Consider the following 14483-nt stretch of genomic DNA (forward strand, 5'->3'; position numbering starts at 1 on the left):
CCGAAGACCAAATTTACTCACTGAATGACGAAAACAGATGTCGCAATGGGAGACCCCTGTGAGGGAACTTTTTTGTGCGGTAAACCTCAAACTTTTCCGTGAGAAAATAAAGAAAGAGAATTCTCACAGAGCTCCTAACCGCAAGGCAAACTGCAGCATGGAAAAAAAAGAGACTGAAGGGAGACCCCTGTGGCTACAGGGTTTATGGCATGCTGGGCATGCTCAGTGTGCCAGTCAAAGTTTCTAGAAACTTTGACAGAAAGTGTTCAGTGATAGGGCTCCATTCAGTGACGTCACCTACATGTGAGGACTACCATCCTGCTTGTCCTGTGAGAATGCTTACTGCAAAATTAACAAGAGTATGTAATGACAAAAGAAATTTAAATCTCCAAGCAGGTAAAGGATGCATGGTGCAAAAGTAAATAAGTTGATCTAAAGGGTGGACACCGGGAGGAGATGAGGAGGAGAGTGAGGAAAGGGAGAAAAATATATGTATGTGGCAAGCTTTTACTAGAGCAGTTTTTGCCTATTTGTGGAGAAATATGGAGACTATATCTTGTTCTATCAATTGAAACAAGGTTTGCTGCAGCAACTCACTAAAAAGAGTAGGGGTGTCAAGAAGAGCAAGGCAGTTGCAGAATGAAGAGATGGGCAATAACCCTATTCAGATGTCTGAGAATGTCCTCCTTAAAAAAAAAAACAAAAAAAAAACCAAACCAAAATCTCACTGTCCTCAGTACTACCTTCTCATGCCCAACATGATTTCCATCTTCATGTTCCTCTTCCACTCTATCCTGTTTCAATGCCTTCAAGAATTCACTCTTCTTATCTGTGCGCATTCGTGTCAGTTTTGTTAAACGAGGCTGACTAAGTTTGTCAACAGGGGATGAAGAATTTGAACGATTACACTAGGAGGGGAAAGAAAGGACTGTGTAAAAATACTGAAAATTATGCTTTTGTAAAATTAATATTTTATTCATTTTAGATTTAATTTTCCCTCAAATGTTAATGTGCATGAATTAAACTTCATAACTGTGGTTTTCAGTTTCTCTAGTATCCAGAAATTAGCAGTAGCTCGGTACCACCACATAAGATGTACAGAGATGAAAATGTGATATCTGCTACTCACAAGTACTACAACATCTGGGCAAGAACTGACTTATTCTTATCTGGCATGAGCCTTGAAACATTCCATAACTAGAATGTAGTACTTTAGTACTTATATCACTGCAGTAGTTAATTAGCATTTACAATGTATAATATCACTAATAGAAGTAGCATCTTCAAGAGAGAGTATTTTCAGGATATGACATACATTCATGATGGTATCTACTGCTGGAGATTCAGGCATCATAATACCCTGCCTTCCTTTACCCAGTTAATAAACTGATGAATATCCTTATATTCCAAGGTACTTCAGTCTTTGAAGTAGTAGCCAGAATGTTAAAGAGAGAACTGCTATTTCTTCAGGTTGCAATCAGTGAGTAAACAGCAGCTTAACTGCAGTCCTTATAAATATAGATAGATATATAAACACATAAATAGACCACACATTTTTAGAGAACATTTTTTTATGACCAAAGATATTTTTTTAGGTGTTTAGGATAAAATGTATCCTAAGAGTCACTTTCTTAATCTTGGCATTTATTTATTTATTTAGAAACTTTTATATACCGGTATTAGTGGGGACATCATACCGGTTCACATAATAACTGAAAGCTTGGAAAATACATTTCAACAGGGAGAATGTAACTGGGCGGGGGGGTAAACCAAAAGGCAGTAGGAAGGATAGAGAAAACAAGAAAGTCATAACCAGAGAAAACAATTTACAATGAATGTCTCCTTAATATAAGGAGAGGGCGGTCACCTGAATTGGGGGGGGGACTACGGAGGGGGAAGGGAAAAAGTTATTCTATGTAGGCATGGTTGAACAGAAGTGTTTTTAGTTTCTTTTTGAATTTAATTGCACAAGGTTCAAGGCGCATGAGGCATTTGGATTCCATCTTTAAAAAAATAGAAGCCATGATTACAAAATAAATTAATGTTGATATCTTAAACCTATGAGGCAAAGTTTGGTTTTCTAGATGATTTTAAATAGGCATTGTAAAAACCAAAAATCTTTCTCTCTTTTGATGAGCGATGACTCATTTGGCAGCACTAAGTGTTTAAATGCAAAAGCCATTAATTCTACTAATGTTTTTTTTTTGCAAGACAATAAGAGTACTTGTTTCAAGTAGACAGTTTTACCATTTATTTCAAATTAATTTTATAGTTCTAATAAGAAAGGTACAAATGATTATGTAACATTTAAGTAAAATAAAACACTTCAACTCAAATTTGAAGTAACATCTGTGATCATGGCATATACTGAGATATTCTTGATTTTCTTCTTTTATACAACTATCTCATCAGATGACCCTACAACAGTAACCTTGACTGACAAATGGACATTTTCATTGCTTACAAGTAAAGCAGAGTTGCTTATCTGTAACATGTGTTCTCCCAGGACAGCAGGATGTTAGTCCTCACATGTGGGTGACATCATCAGATAGAGCCCTGTCACACAACTCTTTTGTCAAAGTTTCTAGAACTTTGACTGGCACACTAAGTATGCCTAGCATGCCACTAACCCTGCAGCTACCAGGGCTCCCCCCTCAGTCTCGTCTGTAGCAAAAGTACGAGCAAAAAATAAAATAAGAAAACATAAGCAAACCCAAATCCGCAGGGTGGCGGGTGGGTTTTGTGAGGACTAACATCCTGCTGTCCTGGGATAACACCTGCTACAGGTAAGCAACTCTGCTTTCTCCCAGGACAAGCAGGATGGTAGTCCTCACATGTAGGTTAAAAGCAAGCTACAGACTGAGTCATACATATGATGCCAAGCAGCACCGAACATGTGCAACAGGCACAACAACTGGGGTGCTGCTGGCAGGGATGAGGCAGCCTGACATTCACAATGGGTCGTGATAGGATGAGTTGGTTTCACAGATGGAGGAATTTCTAAGCACAGAGAGGGGAAAGCCAGAACGGTGTCATTCGGCTTTGTCCAGGTACTAGCGGACTGCAAAGGAGTGGAGATAAACTTCATGTCGCAGTGGCATAGGTGTTGTCAGTGTGTAGCAAACTGTGTATGTTACTGACATTGCTATGGCCTTGTCAAAATTCCTTTACTTATTCCAGAAGTGGAAGGGCTGTTCGCTGCTGCTGAATGCAATGCATATGTTGAAGCAAGCTAAGAAGGTTGTTATAGCCATCATGACTCAAGGGTAACCTTAGTAAAGAAACCCATAGTCGGGTGAATGTCATGTGGACTGTAGATCATGATTAGAAATGCAAGTCGTATGCTACAGCCCAAGATGTGTAAAGGTCGAGCACTGGAGTGAGTGTAAGGCCTTTGAAAGTAGGGACTGAGTTTGTGGAAATCTGTAACCATCAGATAAAGGTATGTAGGTGAGCTCGAAGAATTATCAGATCATGGCGAGTATGCCACTAGGGACGTGAGTACACCAGCAATGCGAGTAGATGTTTGGTACTAGGAAAGAATTTTGTAGTAAGATATCTAAACTCGCAGGGTCGTAGTGCAAGGACTACAGTGCTGTGGTATGCCATGGCTGACTGTTGTAGAAAGCTTAAGATGAAAACAAGCTTGTCTTGAAGCAATGTACCAGGTATTGAGATACGGAACATCCCACATACCCATAAGAGGGACAGTGAATGGCCCTGAAGGAACTCTGTGCAAAGGAAGTCTGGAGACTAGAGTGAAAGATCTGTCTAAAAGAGCACAAAGAACAATGTGGACAAGAATGGGGTAAAGCCTTTCTATGGACACTACCACACAAATTCCATCCATATAGAGAGGCTAGGATCCGCATGGAGGGTGCCTGTGAAACTACAAGGACTGGAAGAACGGTACCAGAAAGATGGAGATAGATGTGGCACCGTCTGAGGGGCCATGAGTATCATGGAACCTTTATGATGTTGCAGTTTCATGAGAATCTTGCTATAAGTGGTAGCTAAGTGTACCTGTATAGCAGACCTGCATGACGAGAAACAGCAAAGGCATCCATGGATGGTGCTCTTTTGGCCTTGTGTTGGGAGCAGAAACATGCATCTACGGTTCACATGGAACGCAAGAAAGGATGGTTGATGGATGGATCTGCTTACAACCGGGAATTCAAGCACCACGTAAGGGGCTGGAATTGTCGGCTGAGTCGGGACATTAATACAGTCCATACGTGTACCAATATTTTGTGTGAAGCATAACAGAGTATGGTATGGACTAGGGTAAAAACCTTGTTGTTTATGGCGGTAGGAGTGTAAACTGCCATGTGTGTTCAAGCATGAACGTGCAACCTGGTGGTCTACGAATGAAGACCACTTGGTTGAAAGGCACCTCTTGAAAGCTTAGAGAACATACCAACTCGTCCAAAAGTCCAAGAAAAAAAATATTGGGTACTGGGGCCATATATAAGTATGGAATGTGAAAACTTGTGATCTGGGCACTCCAACATAGGAGGGAGATGCTGTATGAAGGGTAGACCTGCAAGTAGTTCGGCCTTGTGTCCACAAATGACGACATTGATACTAAAAGTCCATTATGTCAAGCTTCTGGTTATTTATACCAGTGTGGTGACAAATTGTTAAGTTTAAATGTTCAACTTATAGCAATAGGTGTTATTGATCTGACAATAAGCTGTTGCTAGGAGTAGCAATCTGATATTACTGGCTCCTAAAGGAGTCGTCGTCATCAATCTTGTAGTGTCTCAGATATCGTCTTGCTAAGGAGTAGCAATCTGTAATGAATCTGATATAGTTGTGGGTGGATCCCTGGGCCGGTGGCAGATGACCACGCCCCTGGGAGGATATCCCGAGAGGGACCACCGGCTAGGCTTGAGTATGGAGACAGACACACATTAGTTCTTTTATTAAACAGGTTTTTGAAACCACCAGAGGTGGCAGTAGTGAGCTGATATGCCCGGCAGGGCTGTAGTCCCTCAGGTACTGGAACAGTGATCCAGGATGGCTAAGCTGTTGAGAAACTGTAGAAAGTGAGTAGGCAGAGTTCATGAACAGAACTAGATGACAAAACTCACGTAAGGTCTCAAGGAAGCTCAGGAGCTGGAAAGGTTTAGGCCCTCAAGGAGCGAGCATCTGGTTTCAGGGAAAGCTCTGAGAGAGCGATGGTAACTCACAATTGTTTGTAGCAGCAATAGCTTCCAAGCAGTAGAGAATCTTCAGAGTGTCCAGGAACATGGGCCCTCGAGGAGCGAGTACCGGTTCCTATCTGTAATCTAAAAGTAAAAAAAAAAAGAGCGAGGCCCCCGAGGAGCGGGTACCTCTGGTAAGTCCGAAGAGGCAGAGTAGCTTGGGAGGTGTAGCTGAAGCAATCCCCTTGCTAACTCAGATAGTGAAAATAGAGACCTTTAAATATTGGAAGCGGATGTAGTCATCTCAGGGGGGCGCCCCCGAGGTTCGCGCTCTTGCTGGTACTTCAGAGCGTGCGTGCCCTAGGTCTTCAGGCATCATGGCGGATCTGCAACGTCGAGCCGGTCCGGGGATGCCAGAGGGAGACGGCATGGAGACCCGGAGGGAGTCGCCACAGAGGTAAAGAGGGCAGAGTGAGGACGTCGAACAGCGACAGTCGCAAAAATAGGTGAACCAAGGCTGTCTGTCGTTTGCGAGTAGTTGGCGAGAATGGACAGCAGGACTGCACAATTATTCGGGAGAATCTTGGCCTATTGTGAGGTGTTTATCAGCTCCAAAAAAGGAGATGAGAAGATGGTGCAGAGAGGAATTTCGGGTAAATAATTAGAAATGCCTCTGAGCACAGTATCCTTATAGGAGAACTCCAGTGAGTTAAGGGCACATGTCTGGACTAACTTAAGATAGCTGTCCAGGCATGGAGAAAATAGGTGACACTTCGGAGTAATTGTGCAGTTAGTACTGGTTAACTTAACTACTGAGATGCCTAGGCGAACCGAAAAGGTAGTAATGAGTATATGAAAGAAACATGTTCTTGAATGTCCAAAGAACAGGCCCAGGCTCACTGATTCAGCAAAGGAAGACTGGTGCCCAGTGCTGACAAGGAGATGTGTATAGGGCACATAGGTGCAGAAGAGGTCGGATCAGACTGTCTTCTCCACTTTTTTTTTTTTTTTTAAATAAAACCTGTTCCCATTGTAGGGAAATGGTTTATGGTTCTGGGACACCAATGTTAGGTACCAACGGCTTCATGTTGAAAAGGTGAGCCCAGATTATAGGCGTTAATCATTATAGGTTCCCTACTGAATTAAAGTGAGTAATGAATCTGTTGTCTGGAATAATTTAAAATGTAGCCAGAGGAGCAGCCTGTGGAACTGGCTGCGATCTAGGTGTCCTTACTTGTCGTGTAATTCCCCTCTGAAGAATCCTAGTTCCTCAAGTACAAGACTCAGGGGGATAATACCTGCATGGTCTATAAAATGGCTTCCTGACGTCCCTTCATGTTCCTCTGCGGGCATTGGGGGGTACATCTGGGGAAACCGAGGACAATTGACGCAGGGTGTCATGATAGTCTTGAGCCACTATGTCTTGAATCTTGGCCCTGAACAGGTTCTCCCCTGTACAGGCAAGATCTGCCAGTTTATCTTGTACTTCTGGGTGTAGATCTGAAACTTTAAGCCAGGCCCAGCACCTAGCACTTGTGCCTGCTGTTGAGACTCTAGATGCTGTTTCAAATGAGTCATAAGCAGCTCTGACTTCATGATTGCCTGCTTCTAGTCCTTTGTGGAGGATGGAAGTCAGGGAGTCTTGTTGTTGCTGTGGTAAAGTTTCGGCAATTTCTTGCACCTTTTTCCACAGATTTCTGTTATATTGGGTCATATAAAGTTGATATGCCGCTACTCGTGCTATCAACATTGACCCCTGAAAGACTCTGCGTCCCAATGCATCCAATGCTTTTCGTTCCTTGCCAGGAGGAGCAGAGGAATGTGGATGCAGCCTTCTGGCTTTTTTCTTTGCCGACTCTACCACTACAGAGTGGTAGGGGGAGTCAACTCTTCTGAAAGCCTGGGGCTTGTTGCACGAGGTACATCGCATCAGTTTTACTGTTTAACTGGCGGTACAGTACCTGGATGGTCCCAGAGTCGGTGCAATAGATTAAGCAGTACTTCATGTACTGGTATTGCCATTATTTCTTTTGAAGGATCCACAAATTGTAGAACCTCCAACACCTGGCGGTGAGCGTCTGCCTCCGTAACCAATGAAAAAGGAATTGTTTCAGACATCTCCTTTACAAAACTGGCAAAGGAGAAGTCTTCTGGAGGAGAACGCTGCCTCTCTTCCGGAGGTGAGGGCTCCGAGAGCAATTCCTCGGAAGTATGGAAAAGTCTTCGGAGGATTCACCTTCCCAAGGATTGTATGGGGGAATTCTCCCTTTTCTTGTGGGCCTCCCAAAGGAGGAAGCACATCAAATCCTAGAGGTCAGATAGGCCTCGATGGTTGGCGGGATGGCTTCGGCAGAGGCTGAACCGGCATTGATGGCTTCAAAGCGAATGAGGTACGCTTAGGCCTCGATATCCCCGATGGTCCTGGTATAGGCTCTGGCATCGGTTGCTGCCATGGAGGGATGTCACCGGGAACAGTCATCCTCCTCCAAGGAATCTGGTATAGGGATTGGGACCTGCGGAGGCTTCGATGGATGACTACGTGTCCGATCACGTAAGGGGGGTCGATACGGCACTGATGAGCATATCTACGTGCTCAAAAAGTGGTGCAAACATCAAGGATGCCAACTGCGGTGTCGGTATGGGGGTCAGCACCGGTGGCGAATGGATGCCCCGAAGGGCTTTCAGCATTGTCTCTTGGACTATTATGTCCAATTCCCCTTTTGAGGCTGGCATAGTTAGCTCTGTGCCTGGGGTAGGAAGCAGGCTAGGCGTTACTGACCCCTCCACAGGGATCTGTGGAGGCTCATTAGCCGGCACCGGAGGAGGATGGGGCTCCTTTCCCCGGGTTTTCTTCATAGGTGGCTCGATAGCCGTTGATGCCGTTGCAGAATCGGTGCCGGCACCTGACAGAGACTCATGTCGGTGACAATGTTTCCCTCTATAATCAGCCCGATCTTTCTCTGGCGTCAAGGATGATGCCGCCGATGTCCTTCAGGGGGTGGGTGACGGACGGTCACCCGCTCCGCGATGCTGCTGGCTGGGCATCCCCAAGGTCGATGGACCCTTTTTGCTCTGCAGCTTCCGAGTTGGAGATGATGGAGCAGCGCGCTTTGGACCAAAGAGCTGCTCCATTTTCTCCAATCGAGCACGGCGTCCCTTAGAGCAGCGCTTCTCAACCGGTGTGTCGCGACACACTAGTGTGTCGCCAAACACCGCCAGGTGTGTCGCGTCTCCCGGTGTCCCACTGCCCCATTGTACTTTCCTTCTCCCTTTTTCCAGCCCCCGCGGTCCAATTGAAAGCTTCCTTTCTTCCTACCCCCACTGCCCAATGGGAAGCCTCCTTCATTTTGCCTTCCCCCGCGCAGGCCAATCGGAAGCCTCCTCCCTGCCACCTGCCAGTGGTAGAAGGAAGAAGGGAGGAAGCCTTTGATTGGCCGGTGAGGCAGGCATGGCACTGTCCGGGAGTGGGGTGGGAGGAATAGCAGTGTAGGACCCCGACGAAGCAAGGCCGCTACGGGAGCCCATCCCCGTAGCGGTGAAGAGAAAACCCGACCCCAACGGTGCAAGGCCGCTACGGGAGCCCAGCCCCGTAGCGGTGAAGAGAAAACCCGACCCCCAACGGTGCAAGGCCGCTACGGGAGCCCAGCCCCGTAGCGACGAAGAGAAAACCCAACCCCAACGGTGCAAGGCCGCTACGGGAGCCCAGCCCCGTAGCGGTGAAGAGAAAACCCGACCCCAACGGTGCAAGGGCCGCTACGGGAGCCCATCCCCGTAGCGGTGAAGAGAAAACCCGACCCCCAACGGTGCAAGGCCGCTACGGGAGCCCAGCCCCGTAGCGACGAAGAGAAAACCCAACCCCAACGGTGCAAGGCCGCTACGGGAGCCCAGCCCCGTAGCGACGAAGAGGAAACCCAACCCCAACGGTGCAAGGCCGCTACGGGAGCCCATCCCCGTAGCGGTGAAGAGAAAACCCGACCCCAACGGTGCAAGGCCGCTACGGGAGCCCAGCCCCGTAGCGGTGAAGAGAAAACCCAACCCCAACAGTGCAAGGCCGCTACGGGAGCCCAGCCCCGTAGCGACGAAGAGGAAACCCGACCTCTGACTGAGGCGCCCATCCCCGTGGCGCCGAAAAAAAGAAGGCCCGCCGGATTAAAGCCACGGCGGAACCGGAGCCTATCCCTGCAATGAAGGAAGAAGTTATTTTTGGTGAGAGCTGGTGTGTGAATGGGGGCCTGGGTGAGAGCTTGTGTCTGAGGGTGTGAATGAATGCCTGGGTGAGAGCTTGTGTCTGAGGGTGTGAATGGATGTCTGGGTGAGAGCTTGTGTCTGTGGGTGTGAATGGGTGCCTGGGTGAAAGCTTGTGTCTGAGGGTGTGAATGGATGTCTGGGTGAGAGCTTGTGTCTGAGGGTGTGAATGGATGTCTGGGTGAGAGCTTGTGTCTGTGGGTGTGAATGGGTGCCTGGGTGAGAGCTTGTGTCTGTGGGTGTGAATGGATGCCTGGGTGAGAGCTTGTGTCTGAGGGTGTGAATGAATGCCTGGGTGAAAGCTTGTGTCTGTGGGTGTGAATGGATGTCTGGGTGAGAGCTTGTGTGTGAATGGGGGCCTGGGTGAGAGCTTGTGTCTGAGGGTGTGAATGAATGCCTGGGTGAGAGCTTGTGTCTGTGGGTGTGAATGGGTGCCTGGGTGAGAGCTTGTGTCTGTGGGTGTGAATGGATGCCTGGGTGAGAGCTTGTGTCTGAGGGTGTGAATGAATGCCTGGGTGAAAGCTTGTGTCTGTGGGTGTGAATGGATGTCTGGGTGAGAGCTTGTGTGTGAATGGGGGCCTGGGTGAGAGCTTGTGTCTGAGGGTGTGAATGGGTGCCTGGGGGAGAGCTTGTGTCGGAGGGTGTGAATGGGTGCCTGGGGGAGAGCTTGTGTCGGAGGGTGTGAATGGGTACTTGGGTGAGAGCTTGTGTCTGTGGGTGTGAATGGGTACCTGGGTGAGAGCTTGTGTCATTGGGTGTGAATGGGTGCTTGGGTGAGAGCTTGTGTGTAGGGGTGTGAATGGAAGCCTGGGTGAGAGCTGGTGTGAATGGGTGTAAGAGCTTTTGTGTGTGATTGAGAGCTTGTATATAAGAGAACATGAGTGTGATTGAGAGAGCGAGACTGGTCAGGGAGGTGATGTGTTTCTGTGTGAGAGAGAGAAACTGGTCAGGAAGATGACTGGTGTGAAAGAGACCGAGACTGGTCGTGGGGTCTATTTGGGGGTGTGTGTGTTGTGAGTGACTGGTTGTGGGTGCTAAGGAAGAAGATTGAGGACAGAGCTTCAGCAGCCCTTGCTGCTTCTGGTTAGTGCTATTGGCCTGGAAGGGAAAAGAGTAGGAGAGTTGCTGGAGAAGGTAAGTAAAGGTGGCTTTTTAAATTTATTTTTCTTGATTGACTGCCATTTTAATTATTGGGTATTATGCGATGTCTGCTGTTTTGAAATATTTTATTGATATTTGGACATGTTTTAATAATTTTTATGAGTATTTAATTGAATATTATTCTGTTCAGCAGCTGCTTTGTAACATTTTTGTTATAACTTTACAATGATTTCTGTGTGGGGCTCTGTAGCAGCTTGGCTTATTCTGTTTTCCCAATAGGAAATGTTTTAGTGTTTAGGGCCTGGTTTAATAGTTGTATTTCTTAGATAGGGTTGTTACTGTTTGCGTGTGTTCCGTAATACAGGTGTAACTTTGTGCAGGTTAGTTTGTGTGCATTATTGCAAATCCTGAGTCTGTTAGGTGCTATATTTCTCTTTCCATTTCTCCAGGTTCGCACTGTATGCAGAGTGGCTTTTTTGGTTTTCCGTTCCAGTTTCTGTCTCCATATTTATAATTTGTGTTTTTTCTGTACTTGGTGAAGGTCAGTTCTGGGTGTGTGACCAAAGTGAGGTGTTTTACTAGCCTGTAGGCATTTGTATCAATCTTATTTGATGTGTTTTCTCAATAGGATATGCATTAGTGGTAAATTACTGTCTTTTCATAAGGAAGGCTATTGTGCCTGGTAGTAAAGGGAGTTTGTTTTGCTTTTACTGAGATGTCATCAGAACCAGAATATCTTTTTTTTGTATGGTGAGTTGTACGGGTTATGCCCTAGATCTGCTCTACACTCATTGCTGAGGGTTGAGGGGAGTCCTGTGGATGCAGAGTGCATGTTTATACTTAGCCCCGTGATGGTCACATGTTCAGTGTGTCACGCATATGAGAACCATTTGTCAGGTGTGTCCCGGCCAAAAAAAGGTTGAGAACCACTGCCTTAGAGGGTCATCTGCACACAACTCTGGCACCGATGAACTTCGTGCAAGGTCCTAAGCAGAAAACAAAAGTTTCGAGTGAGTTCGTTATGGACATAGTCCTCGGACATTTGGGGAATTTTCTAAAGCCGGTCGCGCGCATGTGATAGATGACCAGACACCGAAGAAAACGCCGGCAGGAATCGACCAGAAAAAACAGGGATTTCACTTACCGAGCGATGGAGGGAACGCATGTCGATGGGGGACCCCAGTAAGGGTAATTTATGAAGAAAAAAAAAAAAAACTTTGAAAGTTCCATGAGGAAAAGTAGTGAGAATTTCTCACAGAGCTGCGTGGAAAAAAAGAGACTGAGGGGGGGACCCCTGGTTGCTGCAGGGTTAGTGGCATGCTGGCTCAGTTCTAGAAACTTTGACAAAAGTGTTCCGTGACAGGGCTCCATCTGATGATGTCACCCACATGTGAGGACTACCATCTTGCTTGCCCTGGGAGAATTTCACTTCACCTGGCAGTCCACCTATAGTAGATGCCACAGGCTCTTGCACATTCGGCATGGACATCCATCCAAAATTTGTTGGATCAAGGGTCTGTGCCTGTTGTGAATTTTTTCAGTCATTCTTACAAGTTTGTTCAGAGGCTGTGCCCTTTGTCTGAACAGAGTCCAAAGGAAATCTTGTAGTATGCTACTAGCCATCATTTACATGAACAAACAGTGGACAAACTTTCGCTCATCAAGTAAGTATAGTATCTGAATTGTAACTAGTCATGTGCTTGGATTTGAAAAAGGTAATTAAATCTAAAATATCTATTATAAAGAACAATGCATACAACTTGTTTATCAAAGATCTTCAGTGAACTCCTTTTTGCCATCTTGATACATCTCCATGTTCATCAAATCTGTTGAGTGAAAGATTAATTTTTCTGTCACTTTACCACAGAAAAAGAAACCTCCCAGTGTGTCTATTCCAGGGAAATCTCTAAATCTCAAGAACAGCAGACACTTCACGCTAAAGCAGCAATAGTAGTATGATGGTATCTCCTGGTTTCTTATATATGTTTATTTATTTAAATCTTTTCTATACCGTCGTTAAGAAGGATCCGTCACAACGGTTTACAATAGGGCACATAAAATAAGGATGCTGAGATATATTAATTTACACAAGTGCCATAATGATTCGGTACATCGTTTTCTCAATGATATAATTGGTTTGTGATACAATACTGTCCAGGAAATATCAGTTTAAAAACAAATCTAACTTTATAAGTGACAACTTCTCTTCTGGTGAAGAACGAGAAGGTAGGGTAAAAACAGATAGAAATATAGCTACACACCTTAATTGTTCATACCTCTCACTTCGCCTGCCTCACTGTTTCCCCTTCTCTGTTTGGTAGGCTTGCTTGAATAGCCAAGTTTTTAAGCCTTTTCTGAAGGTTTTGTCTTCTTTTTGCAACCTTAACTCAAGTGGCATGGTGTTCCACAGTGTGGGTCCTGCCAAGGATAGTGCTCTCTCTCTCACTTGAGTTAGTCTTGCTGTCTTAATTGATGGGATCGTAAGGAGTGCTTTATTCGCTGAACTTAGGTTTCTGTTTGGTACATGTACGCGGAGGGCTGTGTTAAGCCATTCTGCTTTTTCGTTATGTATTAATTTATGTAAGATGCAAAGTGTTTTGTATTGTATTCTCTGCTCAACAGGTAACCAGTGTAACTCGGCTAGGGTTTCAGTGATGTGCTCTCATACTTTTTCCGGTCAAAATTCTTGCAGCAGTGTTTTGTAAAATTTGTAGTGGTCTGAGTGAGGTGTATGGTAAGCCTAGTAGTAGCGCATTACAGAAGTCGGTGCTTGCAAAAATCAATGCTTGTAGGACTTAACGAAAGTTTTTTGACGTTAATGACAAGTTAGAAGAAAAACAAGTTACATGTCTTGCTCAGTCATGTGACCCGCATAAGTAGTAACAGCCCATTCATTAGGATCTTCAAAATTGGAAAACAATGGAGTAGAAATTATCCATTTCAGTTGCATGGAAGAACCTCCTGTCAAACTTTCATGGAGATTTCAATACAAAACACAGATTATGTTCTCTAGATTTTAAATCATAGCAGGTGAGATTCATTGCGAAGTATAGGTTAGCAGAGTAGAAGAAAGAATGGCAATCATACATGAGGAAATTTATTCTCATTCTGTTGGGCTTTGATTGGAATGAGCACCAGGATGCTCCAGTAGGCAACTCAAATGAATTTCAGCAATGCTGTTACTAATGCAGTTTTGTAGTAGTTTTCAGTACAGAGAATAGCCACCCGCATTAGCAATGGTAACATGGAATAGACTTAGTATTTGGGTTCTTGCCAGGTTCTTATGGCCTGGATTGGCCACTGTTGGAAACAGGATGCTGGGCTTGATGGACCCTTGGTCTGACCCAGTATGGCATTTTCTTATGTTCAGCAGTTCATTGTCTTAAACCTTACTAAAGTGAAATGCCACTGTTTGAGTGTTGGCCTGTGACACACGAACACTGAAAGCTTAGCAGACTATACCATGCTTGATATGACTTTATTCTTTTATCATTTCAATGCAATATGACATGACAGTGGTGAGATCAAGTGGCAGTTCCTCAATGTTACAAAGTTTGACTTGACAGGTTTGTGAAATGCCCCACCTGTTATGAAAAGCAGAAAGCTTAAAGAAGAAATTCTATATCACGCAATTTCTTCTAAAGTCATGGAAATCTCTTTTCTGCTGGTTAGAAAATTAATGATATTCCATTGCCATATGGTCGATCTTTTCTTTTTTCCATACACTGGTTTACAATCATCTTTCTGGCAAAGCTCCTGCTTTTCCTTGTAGCGATAGTGTCATGTATTGACTGAATTTATTTATTTATTTTTAATGATTCTCCAGAATATTTTCCACCATATTAACCTGAATAGGGTTGCTGGCTCACTAGAGCACAGGAAGTGAAGAGTTGGTTGATTCAAATCCTATGGGTCTGCACCTGTCAGGTTCCTAACCAGAAAAGCAGGGTCAAAACCTCAGACCTGACAAAAAAAAAATCAATCTCTTCA

General features: G+C 45.1%; 1 protein-coding gene across 6 annotated transcripts in view; it reads right to left on the bottom strand.

Annotated features, from left to right (window-relative positions):
* GPBP1 (GC-rich promoter binding protein 1) overlaps positions 1–14483 on the bottom strand; it is a 453143-nt gene that overhangs the window by 102683 nt on the left and 335977 nt on the right. For 5 of the 6 annotated variants that reach the window (XM_029576801.1, XM_029576791.1, XM_029576781.1 and 2 more), the window contains one exon: positions 744–908. The exons of the other annotated variant lie outside the window; for it this stretch is intronic. In XM_029576801.1, coding sequence (XP_029432661.1) covers positions 744–908 — 165 coding nt within the window. The remainder of the gene's footprint in view (positions 1–743; positions 909–14483) is intronic. 6 annotated transcript variants of the gene reach the window in all.

The sequence above is a fragment of the Rhinatrema bivittatum genome, chromosome 1, assembly GCF_901001135.1.
Source record: "Rhinatrema bivittatum chromosome 1, aRhiBiv1.1, whole genome shotgun sequence".
NCBI lineage: Eukaryota > Metazoa > Chordata > Amphibia > Gymnophiona > Rhinatrematidae > Rhinatrema > Rhinatrema bivittatum.